The sequence below is a fragment of the Sitophilus oryzae genome, unplaced genomic scaffold (genome assembly GCF_002938485.1).
Source record: "Sitophilus oryzae breed Bouriz unplaced genomic scaffold, Soryzae_2.0 scaffold_1181_pilon_pilon, whole genome shotgun sequence".
NCBI classification, from domain to species: Eukaryota; Metazoa; Arthropoda; class Insecta; order Coleoptera; family Curculionidae; genus Sitophilus; species Sitophilus oryzae.
This window is the reverse complement of record NW_022145817.1, coordinates 1,555,962-1,576,826: the sequence shown is the minus strand read 5'-3', so window position 1 is coordinate 1,576,826 and position 20,865 is coordinate 1,555,962. Positions and strand designations below refer to the sequence as shown.

Below are 20,865 nucleotides of genomic sequence, written 5' to 3'. Positions count from 1 at the left end.
TCGTGTCTCCAAGTTTGAATAAGCCTCACCATTAAATTTATTACTTTATTGTGTGTAACGAATGTTTCGTATCTGTTCGTTTTAATTACGCTGGAGATATTAACAAGTTTGGTTGCATTGTAACCGATTAGATTCATTGTAACAAATTAAATAAAGTGATCTTTTTTAGTGTATTTTAGTTAAATGTGTATCAGAGTACGTCCATAGTGCACCAGCTTCCAGTTTCTAGCTTTATCGCGGCAGACTATACCACGTATAGTATGCGCGTGACCATAGTGCGCTAATAAGCTAGCTTCAACCGGCTTAAACTGCTTTTACCCGATCTTACCGGAATGAAATATTGTTTCTTTTTGACGTTTGACCGTTTCACCTGCAACCCACAACCCAAGTTACTTCTTTTGAAACCAATTAAACTCTCTCGCTCCCCCAAACTTAATCTACCCTGCTCTGGTCATTTATAAGCTTTCAATAAAGGTTATGCTTTGCACAATCCAAACTATTTACTTTTATGTAATTATTAAGAATTAATCGATTTTAATCATAACCATCTTGTCTACCTCGATATATTTTGAAAATTGCAGCATTTTAAACTGGTTTCAATTTTGTTGTAAATATACTTCAACGGTTCTTTTCCCATGCAGAAATATTCGTAAAATTTTTAAGGGTGAGCTGTGAGTTGTGGATATAAGGTATGATATTTACCAAATTCAAAGTGGAACTGATTAATTTCATGTACGCGAGTTTTTTTGTATCAGTTTGATGTAATTATTAATATAATAATAGCTCCCGTATATGTATAGCGTTTAACCACAGATTATACAGATTATAAACTTTGTTTTTTCTTTATTGTTTTTCGTGGTTCCAAATTTCGGAATCGGGCACTAGTTAGGTTACTAGTTTGCGCACATAGCACGCCCACTTATGGCCTCTAAAATTGTGCACAGCGCCTGACCGGCACAGTTATTAGAGAGATATCGGAAAACCGAATAGCATCATGCAGTATTTACGCGTACCTTATCATGGTTACGATATGCGCGAGTCAATTTTTAACGCAACACCCGCTAATAACGTTACCGCCTGACGTAATTTGCGGATCAATTACACCAAGCGCTGTTTCTAAATAACGTTTAAACATTGCTTAAATGAGCATGTGCGGGTATTTGACAACCGGGGCCGGCCGGCGAGATCTTTTATTTTAGGTTATGTTTGAATTGTTTTGAATTATTACTTTAGTTTTATTAGGTAATTTGATATTTAAGTAGCTGGGATTAGTTTTAATTAAATAAATATGGCCCAAAATATGGATTCCACCTCTTCCAATATTAAAGAACCTGCAGATGACGACTTAGCCCTTCTAAGAGAATTTGATGCTTGTTGCCCTAAACCCACTGGCAGACCTTGAACAATAAAGAACTGGAAATAAGCATTTTAGCCCTTTAGTTTTAAAATACCTAGTAAACAAAACAATTTCAAAGTTTTAAATTCAAAGTTAGGTTAAGTTTAAATAGCGGACGCGACGCGAACAGAAATTCTTTCCGATCCGATAACTATAAATGAAGAGAGTTAATACCACATACCACCTCACGTAAAGGAAATAACATCTGGCCTTATTAACGTCCATGCACGCTATTCGGTTTAGCGATATCTCTCTATTACGCTGTTTATTGTTATTTTACGCGAGTTTATTTTTGCGCACAGGAAATTTTACTCGTTTGCACATCCTCATTAAAATCAATTTTCGTACCACGAATTAGGGACAAGATTTTTATCTGTATACTTATAGGATACTTAATCTGTGGTTTAATGCCTTGGGAGCAAGGTACAGCTTGCCATGCTAGAGCCGTTCGGTATACAAGGAAGGTAATGTGGCTAGCACTACGCTTCAACCGCCTATTATTACCTCAGAATTGTGAATCCCAAGTACTCATTTAAGGCTGAGTCGAACTAGGTATCCAAATTATTTTTATTTTATTAAAAATAGTCGGCTGATGAACTGCCGGCTGTATAGGATTCTAACCCACATATGAACATTAGCTAACACACTAGCTAATAAAAAGACATAATAGATCCCCACTGGATGCCAAATCACATTCCCGCTTCCTGCAAGCGGTTGTTGATGGCCATTACCTGCTTCAGTGGCGCAGATTCACAAAGTGATAAGACCTGCCGATATATAAACCGGCTACGGAAAAGCGGAAAGCCGGTGCACTATGGACTTTTAATTAGACTATGGACAAATACTTCATTCGGAATATCAAAGTAGATTGTCGATTGAATGAGAGAGGGGCAGTTAATCACCACGACCATATACATATGTCTATTGTTTCCCCCTTTTCTTCCAATGCTAAGGGAAAACTGCAAATGGAGATTCCGGGAAAATCCAGAGAAAATGGGGAAATTCCAGAGAAAATGGGGAAACACCAGAACACCTCATCACTGAGTGCGCTGAGACGACAAATATTCGTACTACAACCAAACATCCGTCCAGATTAGCCCTGGCAGCAAAAAGGAGACGTTAACTGAAATTTTTACTTTTACTTTACAACCAAACATAATCGTGCCATAAACTTTGGTACAACTGATATTGGAGATGGAGAACTCTGCAAAACCGCCTCAGATACTGGCTTTTGTCAAAGCCCTGAGACTCTATGATAAGTTATAACTCAAGAAAGGGGGACACAACAGATCTGTAAGGTCGCGGTGATTAACCCTCTTAACATTCTTCGAGTTCCTTAGATCGTTGGTTAGTGGAATCTCAATAAAGTTAGTGGAATAAATTAGTAGTTTCACTTACTCTAATTTAAATGTAATTGTAATTCAGAGCACTGAAATTAGTGGTAATATTTTTCAATTCTTAGAAAAAGTTAACAAACTTTTAACCTATTTCACTAATTATTATTTATATCACTAATGTGTAGGTGCGCGTAATGTAATTTTGGTTTTGGATTATCATCTGTCAAGAGAAACTGTTGTTAGAATAAATAGTTTATTATTTTATAAGCTAATTATTAGCTTTCTTTATGGATACAACGGATAATTTTCTGATTTCAAACATAGATTCTATTTGTCTATATTTGCTTCAACTGTTTGTTTTGGTTTAATTAGTGCAAACGCTACCACACAAAATGCACAGTATGCCTGTTACTGCTAAGGTACACTCTGCATTTTGTATGTTGTATTGATTAAACTAAAATTATTCATAACCTAAAATATACAGGGTGTACTATTAAGAAAGTGTAGTTATAAATCTTTCTTAATTTTATGATAGCCTATGTTTTTTAGCCGACCATACCAATAGGTATGGTAGACTATTAAGTCGGCCAAATTTTTTTTTAATTTCACTCAAAATGAGTTGTTTGGGTCATAAATGACCTAAATACAAAATATTTTCATGGTGTCTGTCTGTCTGTCCATCTGTAACACGATAACTGAAAAACCTCTAAACCGATTTTAACCAAATTTGGCACAAAAATACTGTGGCACCCGAGAATCTGGCCATTAGTTTTTGGTGGGGGTGGGGAGTTGTTAAGGGGGTATGGGAGGGGGTTAAAATTTTAAAAAAATTGTAACTCCAAAATTACAGTAGCTAGCGAAACGCCGTTTTCAATTTAAGATTAGGAATAATATTTGCAACAAAATTTGTAAAACATCGAAATAAGCCAAGTTTTTGAGATAAAAAAGAATTGAAAAAATTCCTTTACTTTGAAACTAAAAGAAGTGCCTACCAACTTTTTATTAACATATTTTTTAGTATGGGCGGCTATACGTGCCTCCGCCTCCCGACGCCAATTTTTTTTTATTTCACTTTCTTTCACTCGGTTCAAAGGCAAAAACATTGCAACTCTTACATTTAAGTTTTTTTACTACCTCCAATAGGTAGATAAGCCTGCACTAAATATCTCTGAAATCAAATTAAACCAAACCAAATCTCTATGAAGTAAGGTTGGAAATAAAATGTATTTAATAAATAAAAGTATATACAGGGTGAGTCTTAAATAAGTGCAAATATTTTCAGGGTTGGTAGATCTCGATAAAGGAAACTTATTTTCTCTTTACCGTTTTTCAAATAAGTCCAAATTTTGAGTTTAAAATTTGTGTTTTCTTTATTGTAAATTTAATCTACTACCATATTGCCATATTATCAAGAAAATATATGTTTTAACTAAAAACTATGTTCATCCTCCGAGGAGTGGACATTTACCTCCTATGAGGGTATACACCCTTCCACGGTGGGGGTTTAGCCCTCCGTGCCCTTTCCACTTGAGGTGGAGGCTGGAGGATATGTCTCCATTTTCTCCACCGCTTTAACTTGGTCTCTCTTTAGACCAGGTACCGGTGTTGTCCCGTAGTAATATGCGATTTTCGTGATTTTTGCATACGGTATGTTCTAACCACTGTAAGTAAAAAGCACTGCACGGGCATATTGGGTATTTTTGCTTATTTTATAGTAATGACTTGCCAGAGTACAAAGTGGGTCAAACATTACTTTAATATGCACACAACATTGTCATTTTCAAAAAAAAAAAATAAAAAGCAACTTGAAAATAATAGAATTAAATCAAAAATTGAAAATCAATCAATAGATCATTAGAAAAATGTTAATAATACTTAAATATTAAAAATATTAAAGAAAAAACAAAATTATGAATAAAATACGTACAATGATTATTCTTTGTTTATAAAAGTGTTTTTTAAACTATTAAGTACAGGTATAAATAGTTTTAATAAGATTATTAATATGTATAATAGGATCAATGGTAAATATCCTATATAAAATTAAAAAAAATCGCTAGTTTTCATATATTCAACCCTGTTACAAAGTAACTAACCCTTAGTCAAATGTTTCGGAAAATCTAAGGCGTTAAAGTTTTAACAGAATTAATTATTCATTTTGAATTAGTTTGTGTCCAGTGGGTCTCGTTGGGTCTCGGTGTCAGACCATTATCGTCATACAAATGGCTAGTTTAGAGCTACATAATCCAATTCGGTATGTTTATTTAGATGAGCTTGCGATCTTATCGCAATTAATATATTAGTTGTTTTAATGTTAAATTTAAATTTGCCATTTTCAAAATATACAGGGTGAGCCTTAAATAAGTGCGATTAATTAAACGATTGTAAGGTTTTTTTGCGAACATTTTTTTTTCAAGATTTAGAATTTTTTTTAGTCAGAAGAGGATGGGAAATACCCTGTCACAACAGGAAGATGTTGTGATGTACTTATGATGAGTTATAGACTGTATGATGAGCTATATAACTTAAGAAAGGGAGACACAATAGATTATTAGGTTCGCGGTGATAGTCCCCTCCCCCTCTTACTCATTTTATATTCTACATAGCTAGTACATATTTTTTTTTGTAATAGTATATTATTCAACGAGCATATTAATGGTGGCTGTTATTCACGCGGATGAAGTTTATAACACGAGCCGCAGGCGAGTGTCATAGGTCATCCAAGTGAATAAGAGCCATTATATGCGAGTAGAATACTATACTTTATCCAAGACTATAAAAAAATAGATAATATTAATATAAGTTTTTAATTTTAAAAAACAACTTTTGAAATTCCCCACAGGTTAATGCAAAAAATAACATTGAAAACTTCAAATTTTTAAATCGAATTTTAGAGTAGAAAATGAGGGAATTTTAACATTGTTTCTTCGTAGTGGTGTTTAATAATTTGTTTACATGTCGAGATATAACATGAGAGACTTATTAAAAAGGAAAAAATGTAAAATAAAAACTAAATAAAAATCTTAGCTTCAATCTATTGAGGTGTTCATTGAGGAGCCAGTGTCCAATTCACAGAATATACTAACGAAAAAGAAGCCCTAGTTCCTTGTAATAAATCGGTTCCATTTTCGTAACGCCATCTCTCGACATTTACATCACATAATATGTCTTAAAAATAAAATTACAAAAGGAATTAAATAATCTGAAAATCTACAGAGTTTATTGATAAGAAAGTTAGGCTATGCAAATTGATATATTAAGTATAACCTCTTTGGTATAACATTGTTAAACAAACATTAACAAATCATAACATATCAGATCATAGAACTAAAAAAAGTACTATTACATAAAAACAGGTGATACAATACTTCAAAATTAATTTTAACATAATATCAAAACCGAAAAATCAAACTGCAAACACCACACTTATCACAACAGAAATTAACACACACTTCCGCGGCAAATGTCCAAGAAAGACTGATCATTCTGATTGGTCCTGGTCCGGTCGTAGCTCACGTCGTATTGTCGGTATGGAAAATCCCTGTTCAAAAATTTTGACGATCAGCGCCATCATCCGTTATAATTGGCAAACTTTTGCTGGAACCATTTTTAATATTTCACTTACCTACCTCCCTGGTCCAATTAAAAACCCCGTAACAATGTTAAAATTGTTCTAACTTAAATAAAGGGAATTCTTTGGGTTTTTTTCGGTCATCTATATATACAGGGTGGCCCATCGAAAACGTTCCGCAAGGCATAACGGCCAGGGTAATTTTTTTTCAGAAAATTCAAAAACACGTCAATTTTGTTTGTGAGGGGGACAACTTTTGCCCCAAAAATGATTGCAAAATCTCCAACCCTCTAAGCGGGGGTGTCATCCCCCAATTTTTTTCAAATGGGAAGGGGGTGTGAGTGTTCAAGTGGTACCGCAATGAACAGGGCTTTCTATTCTCTATACTTTTCGGCTTCGTTTTTGAAAATCGGTGGAGTTATTGAGAAAATATGAAGGATTGAAATTTGAGAAGTTTATTTAAATATTTATCAGCGTAAATGATAAGGATAAATTCCTTCGACCAATTTGCCGTTTTTTCTTATTATTTCTAGATGTTTACGCATTTTTTCACTTGCCACAAGGTGCGGCAATTGCTAGATAGCTGTTCTGTGACTTATGCGTTGAAGTTCTTCTCAATATTGTTAAATTTTTTAACAATTATTATGGTATACTCACTTGCAGAAAAAGTGGAAAGAATCCAACTTTATTTTAAAAATTATTAAATGTGGCAATCGGGTTGCGCATATATTCAATGAACGCTATTCTGACAACCACCTTTATGGCAAAATTGTTCGCGAGTTAGTAGCAAAATTTCGCGAAACTGGTTCCGTTATGAATAAAAAGAGGCAGAGGGAAAATCCTGTAGTAAATGAAGCTATGGAGGTATTCGTATTGGGCCAAGTTGCCATGGATAGTACGCTGAGTACAAGAAAATTAGCCAATGAGACCGGCGCGGCGTGAATCGTACAAGTGTCCAAAGGATATTAAAAAAAACGCAAGTTCCACCCGTACAAAATTCAGTTGGTACAAGAACTCAACGAAGACGATTTTGATCGTCGCTTGCAATTATAAATAAAACTATGAGTAAACGAGTGGCGAATGATAATAATTTCTTATTTAATGTGTGTTTTTTGGATGAGTGTACTTTCTTTTTGGACGGTGTAGTTAATCGGCACAACTGTCGGTACTGGGCTGAAGACAACCCTTTGGAAATTCTATTGTAGGTCAGTTTTGACGATATTGAGAAGAACTTCAACGCACAAGTCACAGAACAGCTATCTAGCAACTACCGCACCTGATCGTTCAACCTTGTGGCAAGTGAAAAAATACGTAAACATCTAGAAATAATAAGAATAAACCTCAAATTGGTCGAAGGAATTTATCCTTATCATTTATTCTGATAAATGTTTAAATAAACTTTTCAAATTTTAATCCTTCACATTTCCTCAATGACTCGACCGATTTTCAAAAACGAGGCGGGGAAATATAGAGAATAGAAAGCTCTTTTCATTGCGGCGCCACTTGACCCCCCCTCTCATTTGAAAAAAGTTGGGGGATGACACCCCCGCTCAGAGGGTTGAAGATTTCGCAATCATTTTTGGGACAAAAGTTGTTCCCCTCACAAACAAAATTGACGTGTTTTTGGATTTTTTGAAAAAAATAATACCCTGGCCGTTATGCCTTGCGGAACGTTTTCGATGGGCCACCCTGTATATTCAATAACGGTAACCAGGGATATTCTGCTGTTCTTGACGTTCTGAATGTTTGCAGCATAGAGACGTTATATAAGATTAAAATAGTACGTAAGCTCAACCGTTTCGCGCACTAAATGTTCATGAGGAACGATTTTAAACAAAGACCAAATACTCTTTTCCGCTTTTATCGCATTGTTTGTTTAAAATGGCGCCAGGAGGACGACAGTTTTTCCGAAATAGGTCGTGCGTTAAATTGGATTATATTGAAATAAATCAGTCTCTATTTATGTTTAACTTGAATTGCCATTAAAAGTAATTGGAAAACATTTCACGTATACGAGTACAAATCATAGCCTAGTAATTTCATCGGTTAATTATTTGTTTAATAGAAAATATCGAAATTTTAATAGTATTCTTATTGAAATACTTATCCCATCAAAAACATTGTACCCTGTAGAACCTGCAACCTAGCATAACGACAGAAATTGAAAAACAAGAAATATGTTCATTTTGTTATATTTTCTGTACCAACCCAAGTTTTGTCTTCGTTACTCAAGCACTGTTTTAGTTCGGCGAGACAAAACAAACTAGAAAAAGGAAAAGTTTTCTTATCATAAACCACAAGAACAGAGACAAATATTTCCGGAGTTTATTTAACTTTGGTGTTTGGTTCTACGTGTTTTATTTAAGAAACTTCAAAAGTTTCTTTTGAATTTGTTTCTTTTTTCAGTTTTTTTTTATGTTGACAAGGCGAGCCACGAGATAGGAATAAGACTTTGAATACATTTTTTCTTTCATTAAAATATATTTTTTTTTGTTTCCTGTTTTAGATTTATATATTATATTATATATGTAAAGATATAATTTTATTTTATAAAATAAATTTGTGTGAAAAAAATGTGTATGCACTATGTGCGCATATTTGAAGTGAAACTTCTTACTAACAGCTATTAAATTGAAGAATTTGAAAAACATGTTTGAAAAAGTGTAGTTTGAAATGTTGAAAATGTAGTAAATTAAAAATATTTTTTTACGTGTAGCAAATAGGTTTTTACACATAAAAAATATTTTTTGGGTGTAACAAATAGTTTTTTACGCGTAAAAATACTTTTTTACGTGTAACAAATAGTTTCGTACGTGTAACAAATAGTTTTTTACACGTAATAATTTGATTCACTTTCACAAAATTTGTTTTAAAATATCAATATTTTTTATTAACACGTAGACTAGAGGTGGGCAAAGATTGAACGAGTCGTTCATTTAACGAGTATTAAAAACGAATCGTGAGATTCGATTCATTGCTTGCAATCCGGTTCGTTCAATTGTATCGTGGCCAGAACGGATCCAGAACATTTGATCGATGAGCTGTAAAAAAGAATCGTGAGAATTGAATCGGATCACAATGCAATCGTGCGTTCAAAGAGTCGTGAGAATTGATTCATTGCTTATAATACGGTTCGTTCAATTGAATCGTGGCCAGCACGGATCCATGAGATTTGAACGATGAGCCGTAAAAAAGAATCGTGAGAATTGAATCGGATCACAATGCGATCGTGCGTTCAAAGAATCGTGAGAATTGATTCATTGCTTACAATACGGTTCATTCGATTCAATCGTAGCCAGCACGGATCCATAAGATTTGAACGATATGAGCCGTAAAAAAGAATCGTGAGAATTGAATCGGATCACAATGCGATCGTGCGTTCAAAGAGTCGTGAGAATTGATTCATTGCTTACAATACGGTTCGTTCAATTGAATCGTGGCCACGACGGATCCAGAACATTTGAACGATGAGCCGTAAAAAAGAATCCTGAGAATTGAATCGGATAACAATGTGATCGTTCGTTTCTACGGCGCGGCGGTGATATATAGTGGTATAGTGCCAGTTACGATTCTTGTTTTTATGAAACGTAAATTGTGCATGTGGTTCATTCAAATGAACGAATCGTAGGAGTCGATTCAATATGAAAAATTGAATCATGTGATTCGATTCACTAAAAAGAATCGTAATGCCCATCACTAATGTAGACTACTCACAAATACACGTCGCGTCACGCCGTAGGCTGTCCTTACCACTTTTTCGATCGTTACCACTAGCTGCCAGTTTTACACCCAGCGCCATTTTTTTACTATTTTACTATTGTGGTCAAATAGAACCCGCTATAATTAGGTAAAGTTACTTGTTTTCATGGTATGAAAGGCATGAAATGTTATATTTTGTACCGACATTCACATTTTTCTAAAACAGAAGAGGGTATTATGTGAAGTAAATTAATTTTAAGCCAACTTTTGTACGAGATTTTGTATGAATATTAATTAGAGGGTATATTTTAATTTAGCTGGTTTTGAAGTAGAGTTTTGGAGTAACGCAGGCTCATAACTTTTCAAATGTTATACAAAAGTTTGTATCATATATTTCCTGTATTCGGTTTTTACTTTTAGTTCATTTATGTTTTGTTGAATAACATATTGACATTAATACATAAAATATGAGTGTGACTTTAATATTGAAAATATTGTTTTAAATTTTAAACCTATATTATCAAAGAATAGCTGGATCATCTGCTTGAAGTTAGGAAATGTTTGTGTTTATTATTCTTTAAAATTGATGTTTTTATAAAAAAATGCATATATTTAATTTATTTGCCTATATTAAAAAGCCAGAAAATAATACTTGAAAGTTTTATAAGTTTTTACTAATTTAAGACAGATTGACCATCTGCTTTAGTCTCTCAAAATTACCACCTTGCTAGTACTTCCTGTTCTCACGATAGTATCCCCAACTAACAGTGCGAATTTATAGCTCTACAGCGTGAGTCATAAATAAGTGTAAATATTTTCGGGGTTGGTAGATCTCGATAAAACAAATATACTTTCTCTTTACCCTTTTTCAGTTATTAAGTCCAAAATAACCTTACTTTACTTTGAAAAATTGAACCCCTGGATTTTTTCTGGGTTTTCTTTTTTTGTAAATTTAATTTACTGTCTATGTATGTTGCCATAATATCGCGAAAGAAACTCAAAAATTATACAGTGTATTTTAAAAAGAACTTAGGAATTTTGTTCAAGTGCATAATAATATCTAAGTATGTATTATGGCCGTTTTAGGAGAATATTTTAATGTCAACAAGGTGGCTCACAAAAGTGTGATCGGATCGGGATGACTTTTTAAATTGGAACACCCCTATACAGGGTGATTCACGGCTATGGTACGTGGAGAACCGGTAGTAGTATTTTTTTAAGAAAAATGTTTGTTATTAAATTGCTCAAATCATTGTTATTTTAAATTCAAGCTTATGTATATTATTTAAAAAATCGAAGCACAATCAAAAATTGCTTTTCAACGTATCATGTTTCTATATTTAAACCTTCTGGTTTCTTTAGTAAAGCCTTTTAAAAAATAATCATTCTGTTGTAGTTATTTCTATTACATAGTTTAAAGAAAATAGTTACCATGACAAATATCTAAACTTTATGTGGACCGATTACAATTTACTTGCTAAATTTCTGTAATTATCATGGTAACAAAATTCTTGAAATGAAAGTATAATAATAGAATCATTATTATTTTTTGACTGCCTCTATTTAAAATACAGGAAGGCTTAGGTATAGGAATATGAAATATCATTGAAAAATATACATAGGTTAAATTTTAAATAACGAAGATTTGGGCAATTTTATAAGAAACGGAAATAAAAAATTATTTTATTGTTTTCCCTGTGCAATATCCAATGAATTTATTTAGACAGATCAAATATGTCGACTTTCGTTAATGTTATAACACAAATTTTAACTTTTAAAATGTGCAATTCATGATTTTACCAATACTTATTTAAGATCATGTTCTTGTCAATTTTACACATATTTTATTTAATATTTCAAAAAATAATCGGGTATAGGAAATAATTATAATATTTTATTTCCAGGTGATGAAACATGTTTCCACACCCTGTCTACTCCTGGTCACCGTCATAGCTTCATCGGTTCTTGCCTCGATTTGCCCAGAAAAACAGTACCTTAACGCGGAACTACAAGTATGCACGAATTGTTCCAACTGCACCCACGGTACGGTAGTGTTGAAACCGTGCGAGATGCACAAAGACACTATTTGCGGTCCGATTAGTGCGCTGAGTGAATTATTCACTGGCAATAGCGGAAATCCGCACAGACACCACAACGACAGACATCGACACCACGAGAAGCACCGGAAGGAAGATAAGAAGAGGTAAGTCAATATTTGCGCTAGCAGATGTCGCCACAAATAACATATCGCCAGTCTTTGTAGAATCATATATAAATAAATCCTGTTCGTTTTTTCGTTAAAAAATTTCTTTAAACGTTTCATGTGTTGAATACACTTTATTGGGTTATTCTACAGGGGTTTTTCAAGTAACTTTATATATTTAAAGAAGATAGTTTTTATTATTGACCTATTATAAGATCAGATTGAGGAATTAAGCAAGCACCAGTGCATTACTTTTATAAATTTATGTTACGTATCTTTTAGATAATTTTCTTACTCTGCTTAATTTTTTTTAGAATACTTTTTATTAAATTTTACACACATGAACCTACCCAAGTAGCATAGGAAGGAGAAAAAACCATTGACCACGGAAAATTAACCACTATTTGGTTGAATTTTACTTATATTTAACTTAACAAATTTCTTGTAGGGAATAAAGTGCGAGAAATCTAAAAATGAAGTCGTAAACTAGTTAATCCCAACTAACATTTTTTGTTTTATAATGGTAATGGTTACGTTTCGATAACCTACTTAATAAAACCTAAGAGCCTATCAATTGTTCCCGAAACGTTTTCGTTACCCTTATAACACCCCTATAACACTTAAATGGAGAATCTTATAAAGGTAACGGTGACCGAATTTTAGTACCTTATAAAACCTTTAACGTGACCTTTACTCTCCATTTATTGGTAACTAAGAGGTTGTCTTTACCTTTATAAAGCATAAATAAGTTTTATAGCGGCAAGGAATACATTTTCGTTACCTCTTTAAAACCTTTATATTCTTTATAGTGTTTATAAACACCAAAATAAAAAAAGCCCCTTTTAAGTTCATCTCTTTCTACAACGTTTGTTTGCAATATATTCTATTTCAAGTCCTTGTCATTATTATTCTGCTTGTAGTTTAAAGTTGACAGCAATGGATTTTCACTTTGATGAAAATGGCGTGTTATAATAATTATCATAACAACTTAAATACTCTGTAAGAAATCTATGAGGACTAAATTTTATTGGCACGGAAAATTTATCGAGTAATATTAACATTTTACCCTTCTTAAAACTAAAGCGCCCCCGTTTAGTCAACTCAAATATAATTTATTTTGTGAAAACCAAAAAATTAAATTTAAGTCTCATGATTTGTTTTTTTTTGCAAATAAACTGCGCAACATTTCTTAAGCCCATGCTTTTGAAAAAATACGTCTTAAAGCTTCGGTAATATTGCTTAAAATGCAATATTCTTCTTTTTTGTGTAAGTACAACAACACAAATATAAAATGGCCGCCTTATAAAAGGACGTCATGTTCGCCATTTCGCCTTTTAAAAACCTCTAGTTTTATATGGGCCTTTAAGTAATCATCAACACTTTAAAAACTCTTATAACACTTCCCTAGGTGTCATGGGAATTTTGCTCTTCCAATAAAACCTGAGGTGCTTTTGTGATACTTAATAGTTTTATAAGTTACCAAAAAGATTTTTATAGAAACTTGACCATTGACTATAACCCCACTTTTTGTTTCGGGCGCTTTGGCTTTTGCAAAACAATTTTTTAATCAAAATAATTAAAACAAAACCCTTCAATACACTTCAAAATTGTCCAAACCACAGAAGATGGAAAATCAACACCGTCTTTGAATCTATACATTCTTCCAAAGGTCCTTTGCCCCTTCCTTCATCGGTGGCAGTCGATTCAGTCGAAGTATTTGGCAATATATCTTCTTGAGGAACGTCTGAGTTTTGGTAATTTTTAGTAGTTGTGGGTGGTGTGCTTCCCAAAATATTTTTACGGGTTTTAACGCACTTTCTATAAAAACTGCTACTGTATTTAATTTTTTCCAACTTTTTCTTTCCTCTTCCATCTTTGATTTACAAAAGCAAAACAGGAACATAAAACATAACCTAACCTTAAAAATATAGCGCCCCCTATTCTACACATGAAAGGAGTTGCTACTGAGCCTATAAGTTTTTTAAAATCTTTAGGTTTTGTAGTAGCTGTAGAATGTTTATTAGGTGCCTTAGGATTTATAAGAGTTTTACGAAGTAAGCTATAAAACTCCAAGAGTAAAAGTTTTATAATAAGGTTTTTAAGAACGCTATAAAACCCTTTTAAAAAAACCATAAGTAACCAATACCAAAAGTTTTATAAATAAGGTAACGAAAACATTTTGGATGCAATATTATAAAACTTCAAGTATTTTGGTATTTTTTCGAGGTGTTACAAAACTTTTAACACCAATAGTGTTCTTATAAGACTTTAAACACTCTTATAAATGTTAAGGTTCCTTATAGACCTCTTATAAATATCCGTTACCTTTTAATAAAACTTTAGGCTCCGAAAAATGTTACTTGGGAATAATAACCTAAAATAATGCCTTTGAAAAGTAGCAACGTTGGAGTTAGCTGGCATTATTAAAATCTAGTTACTGATAACCTATTGCGGGCATTAAGACTACAGGGACTTAAACAAGGGTCAAATGTTACTTTGTTATAACCTCAAATTTGTCTCGGAGGTCGAAGGCATTGTTTGGTTTTCACGTTAGGTTAAAATTTAGTTGTTAATAACTTTAAATCAAACCTTATTTGGAGGAGTTAAAATTAGGTTGAAAATTTAATTTATTTCGACCTCATAAGTCGCTATTATGCTTCAAAGGTAAAAGTAACTTAGTTTTTTGACTTGGAAGAAAGTCAGACATACGCCGGGTTAAAAATTACCCTTTTTAATTTCCTCGGGGTGATTTCCGTTTAAAATAGTTTTCGAGGGATTATTACGTCATAGCACATTACCTTGTTCCCATTGGTGGGGAACGAAAGAATATTCAATGCATTTCTTTTTTATTACCGACACAATCTTAAACGTGTCCATTATGTGCAATAAAAACAAAAAGTCCTCTATAATAACACACTTTTTAACTTGCACCTCGAAGGAAAAATACCTTCAGCAAGAAATCTTCACCTTGAAGGTTATTAATTTGAAGAAATCTTAACCTCATAAAAAGAAAGCGGACTTTAAGGTTTTAAAATTATGAAAAACCACAACTTTATAGACGAATAGTTAAAAACACCATTAGCGGCCATTTCCTTATCCAATTTGTTTTCAAAAAATATTTTTTGTGGTATTGTTCTAAACTATTGAGAAAAATAAACAGACGTTTATGAATAATACTACCTACCACAAGTTAAATTAACTAATTAAGAACTTTAAAAGTGTACCAAGGAAGTTAGCTGAAAAAAAGTTAGGTTAGAACCTTGAAAGTAACGATTTATTCTAAAATTAATTGTTGAAAATACATAAAATTTTAATGGTGCATAATTTTTTAGTGCCATCATATTTACATCGCACAGAAAAATCTTCTCCGCAGACATAATTATCTTGCGAATCCAGTAATCCACTTTTACCAATAACTTATTTACATTTACTAGGAAGTGCATATAATAATATGTAGGTATTTCATCCATATTGAATTAATGTTCAAACGGCCATGCCAGTTATTACACTTTTTTGTCTTCCAGGTTCATTATTGGAAATTTCATTTACATACACATATTAAAAAGAAAAATACTTTACCATATTCTTTCTCTTTCTTTCCCATGTTAAAATGTAGGTAGTATAAATTAGGACAATTTTTAGTAAAATTCACCTCTATTTTACAATGTTATGACCTCAGGTCGGTTATTTTTGACTTCATAGCCCATATTTCATACAAGACATTATAACCTGTTAACCTGTTTTTAACTTCCAAATTACTTTAGTTTTATTCCCCACTTTGGGAATTTTGACGTCAATTCTTGGAAATTTCGACCAATTTCCAGTTGGTCAATAATAGTCCAGGGTACTTTTAACTTCAAATGTTTGTTGGGTAGCAAAACAGATTACTGTAAATAGACGCCCATTTAAAGTAATTTAACACCCACCTTTTCGGATGATTTATTGTCATAAATCAAAAGTAATCTTCATACCCAAAATAGGCAAAACTGACTGGACAAATCCCAAGTCATTTAGGCCTATTAGTCTCACATCGTTCATACTAAAAACGCTGGAAAAAGTAGTTGACAACCATATTGGAGAAAATCATCTAGAGGTTAAACCACTGCATGATAGTCAGCATGCATATAGAACGGGCAGATCCACAGAAACTGCTCTGTACCAATTAACGGAGCTAATACAGACAAGTCTGGATAGCAAAGAAACAGCAATTTGTGCCTTCTTGGATATTGCGGGGGCGTTTGACAATATACCACATAAGGTGGTCAGGCGATCTCTAGAAACAAGAGGGGTGAACAGAACTATTATTCGCTGGTTTTGGGAAATGCTGTCAACACGAACAGCAGAGGCTCAGATGGGCACCAAAACTGTAGCTGTTAAAACAACGCAAGGAACTCCACAAGGTGGAGTAACCTCCCCTTTGCTGTGGAGCTTGGTGGTGGATGAACTACTAGATGAATTAACTCTAGCGGGAATACACTGCATTGGGTATGCAGATGACATAGTCATGATCGCTCGGGGGAAACATGAAGGCACCTTGTGTGATATTATCCAAAGAGGACTCCGTATCACTGAGAGATGGTGTAGGACTGTCGGGCTGAGTATCAACTCAGACAAAACCGCGATAGTGCCATTCACCAGAAGGCGAAGTCTGAAAAACTTGAAAAGAATCCAACTAGATGGAAAGGAAATACTGCCAACACAGGAAGTTAAATACCTGGGAATAACCCTGGACAGTAAACTCCTGTGGAACAGGCATATTAAGAACACTACCAGCAAAGCCATAAAGGCTCTCATGATATGCAGAAGACTGGCCGGAAATAGATGGGGCTGCTCCCCTAACATTTTGCGCTGGATGTATACCATGATAGTAAGACCCATGATTACTTATGGAGCAGTTGCCTGGTTCACAAAACTAGAGCAACGGACGGCAAGGCTAAACTTGTGCAAAGTCCAGAGACTAGCATGCGTTTGTATCACAGGAGCCATGAAAACCTGTCCAACAGCAGCAATGGAGGTCATTCTAGATCTAACACCACTGCACATTGTCATTGGTAGAGATGCCCATGCGACAATGATTAGAATGGTCACTAACGGAATTAGAACTGGGAGAATTGTCAGATCAGGGGCTTGGAACACCCTCAAAAAGGAAATACCACTCCTGAAACTCCCAGTGGACGATATGCCAAGAACGTACAACTTTGAGAAAATCTCAATGTAGTATTGAACAATAAAAATGATTGGAAGAGCGAAACGCTTGCCCAGCAGTTGAAAGACCATACCATAACTTGTATACTGATGCTTTCAAAACCAATACGGGAACAGGGATCGGAGTATTTGGGCCGAGAGCTAAATACTCCGAACCAATGGGCACTTACCCTAGTATCCTACAGGCAGAAATCTACGCTATCGAAAGATGCGTACAACTTATATTAGATAGGAACTATCGGAAACAAGAAATAGCCATCTTGTCTGATAATAATCAAGCAGCGTAAAAGCGATCAACTCAGTATCAATCAATTCGAAATTGGCCAAAGAATGCATAGAGAAGCTGAATAAATTAGGCAAAGAAAACAAAGTCCTCCTACTCTGGGTGCCTGCTCACCAAGGGATAGAAGGCAATGAAAAAGCAAATGATCTAGCTAGAAAAGGAGCGAACACTCCACTAACTGGACCAGAACCGTTCTGCTTTCCAAGTGGTAATCAACTCAAGGCGGAACTCAAAAACTTGGAAGATTCCGTCCGCAACCTGGAGTGGGAATCTTGCAACGGTCTAAGACACTCGAAGAAGTTTCTGAGGGCTTATGATTAAGAAAAATCACAGATCTTCCTGGGTTTAAGTAAGAACAATCTTCGGATTGTCACGGGGTTTTTAACAGGACACTGTCTCCTCAATTAACACCTCAGTAGATTGAAACTAAGAAGAAACGGCGAATGCAGATTCTGTGGGGAAAATGAGGAAACACAGTACACCTCATCACTGAGTGCGCCGAGACGACAACCATTCGTGCCATGAATTTTGGTACGACTGATATTGGAGATGGAGAACTACCCTCTATAAAACCGTCCCAGATACTGGCTTTTGTCAAAGCCCTGGGACTGTATGATGAGTTATAACTCAAGAAAGGGGGACACAATAGATCTGTAAGGTCGCAGTGATTAACCCCCCTCCCACTCATTCTAATTCTAATTCTACTGTCATAAATAAGAGTAATTTTGTATAAACTTGTATAGGCCTATCATAATCTCCCTCTTGGGACTGCGCTCTAGTTGCGAGAACGTTATACAGCAATTACAAGAAATGCTAAACACATATACCTGGACATACGAGGCTTTGGGCATTAAGCTAAACATCAATAAAACTAAAATCATGTGTACTCCCCCGGAAAATAATAACAATGCTGTAAAAATCGGGTAATTTTAAATAAACAATAAACAGGGAAATGTGCATGCTAATATATTCTTTACTGGATTCTTACTGGCATAGCATGTTGGTGTAATAAATAATTTCGTGTACCGCAGTCAGTTTATTGACTTGACATATTGGTGAGAGAAATTAATAAGTAATCACAAAACTTCAATCTATTTCCGTATTCTGACGGAATTTTAAATTTTGTTTTCATTTTCGAGAAAATTTAGCCCAAACATAAGGAATCTTTTGTTGATGATTGATCATCAAAATCTTAAAAATAAAGAAGTTGTCTAAAAATGTCCTACAATACGGATATAGTATAATCCTTTATCTTTAATTTCCTTCTTAATTTGTGTAAAAATACCTAGCCAGTTTTACATAAAACGTTAAATGCCGAACGCTTATTTTGCTACTTTTTCGGACTATAGTGAAATGGACTCTTAACCAGATACATCAGTAAAGCTTTTCAATAACATTAAGCAACTTGATGACGTATGAATCAATTCGTACAATTTAGACAGTACAACCCATGACTTTCTTAATTATCTTATTGTATATTCGATTCGATTGGAATAACCCGACTGGTCGATTGGTTCGAGCGAAATGCCAACGAAAATGATAAAGTGGGTCAAACTCCAACCCAGTTGATGGTATGCCAGCGTGCGTATACCGGCTGCGGTGGTAATAGTAAAATATACGGGTTTGGTCTGTCGTGGTGTGCCATGCATATCAAGCGATAAAACGTACTAATGTGTGCGCGCGTATGAATTAAAAAAAGAAAAAGGCGGTAATAGTTGTGATTTGAATGAAGTGTTGCGTATCGGCCGAGGTATATGGGAAAAATGTAAGTCGTTGTAATAAATGTAAGATGTTTTTCAGTGACGGTGCTTTTGATTCTCTGCAGCTAAACCAAAATTGTTCTAATAAATATCAATTAAAGATTTTGGGATAATTTGAATAAATTCAAATAAAATATAATAAATACGGAGATATCGGATATTTTTTTAACCAAAAGTGGCTCTCCCTTATAATTTTTTAATTTCTTCAAATAAAAAAAAACGATATTTGGTGTTTATTAGTATATTATGACATAAATCGGGATATATTATCCTTTTCAATTACTTTCGGCCACTTCATATTTTATCGGACATGATAACAACTTTTATTTACAACCAGTGTAGTACATTACTGACTTTTAAAAAATTTGAAAGTGTCAAATTATCTACATTTCTTCCCTCTTCCATTTCTCTCACTCATTTCCTTCACTCATTTACTTGAGCAAAATATTCTTGTAATATCTTTATTAAATACTTATCTAACATCAACAAAAATAAACAAGAAGATTAACAATAATAATTGAAGATTTTAATACATTTATTTGTTGAAGGTAAAAATGCTAGACTTGTTTGGCTTAAAACCTACATTCTGGCTTTAAAAAAAAACGACGAGTTTGTGATATTTTGATATGTCAGTCTTTTCCTTTAATTCTAGCATTGTCCGTATCATGCTGTAAGTAGCCCAAAGAGTAGATGGCTTTTTCTGTTTTGCCATGTCGTTAAAATATGCCATCAAGACTGTCTCTGAAGCAATATTCTTAGCATTTCTTTCGGCACACCATTTTTCGTATACTTTCAAGGCTATTTCATATCGCCCCCTACTTTTCTCTGGAAGTAAACTGGCTTCTGTTCTTTTTGCAGCTTCTGTAAGTTCTGGTGGAGTACCAATATTAAAGTAGTCTTCATTATCAGAACTTTCCGACAACATTCCGGCTTTCTATGTTATATAAATTCGAAAAAGCAAACGAGAAATTCAAAACTGTCACTTAGTTGTTTGTTTTGCTGTTGAAGGTTTGCACCATAACAACCACTGGTACCGGTAACTATTAATTATCGGACCTTTTTAAGAAAATTAATTTTATTTTTCAGAAACTATTTGAGACAGAGTTTACCAAAAATGCTTTTTATATCTACTAGTGGGTAAATGAATTTGTAGATATATTACGACTTTTCTTGGAACTTTAGTTTCGGAGATATTAATTTAATCGGACCTTTTTAAGAAAATTAATTTTATTTTTCAGAAACTATTTAAGACAAAGTTTACCAAAAATGCTTTTTATATCTACTAGTGGGTAAATGAATTTGTAGATATATTACGACTTTTCTTGGAACTTCAGTTTCGGAGATATAAATTTAATCGGACCTTTTTAAGAATAATAACTATTTTTTTATTAATGATGTGGTTGTAAATAAA

General features: G+C 33.8%; 1 protein-coding gene across 1 annotated transcript in view; it reads left to right on the top strand.

The window, feature by feature from the left end:
- The window catches only part of LOC115891461 (tumor necrosis factor receptor superfamily member wengen), a 228,457-nt gene that overhangs the window by 83,645 nt on the left and 123,947 nt on the right, over positions 1-20,865 (top strand). The window contains exon 2 of the mRNA XM_030911913.1: positions 11,908-12,206. Within this exon, the coding sequence (XP_030767773.1) occupies positions 11,908-12,206 (299 nt within the window). The remainder of the gene's footprint in view (positions 1-11,907; positions 12,207-20,865) is intronic.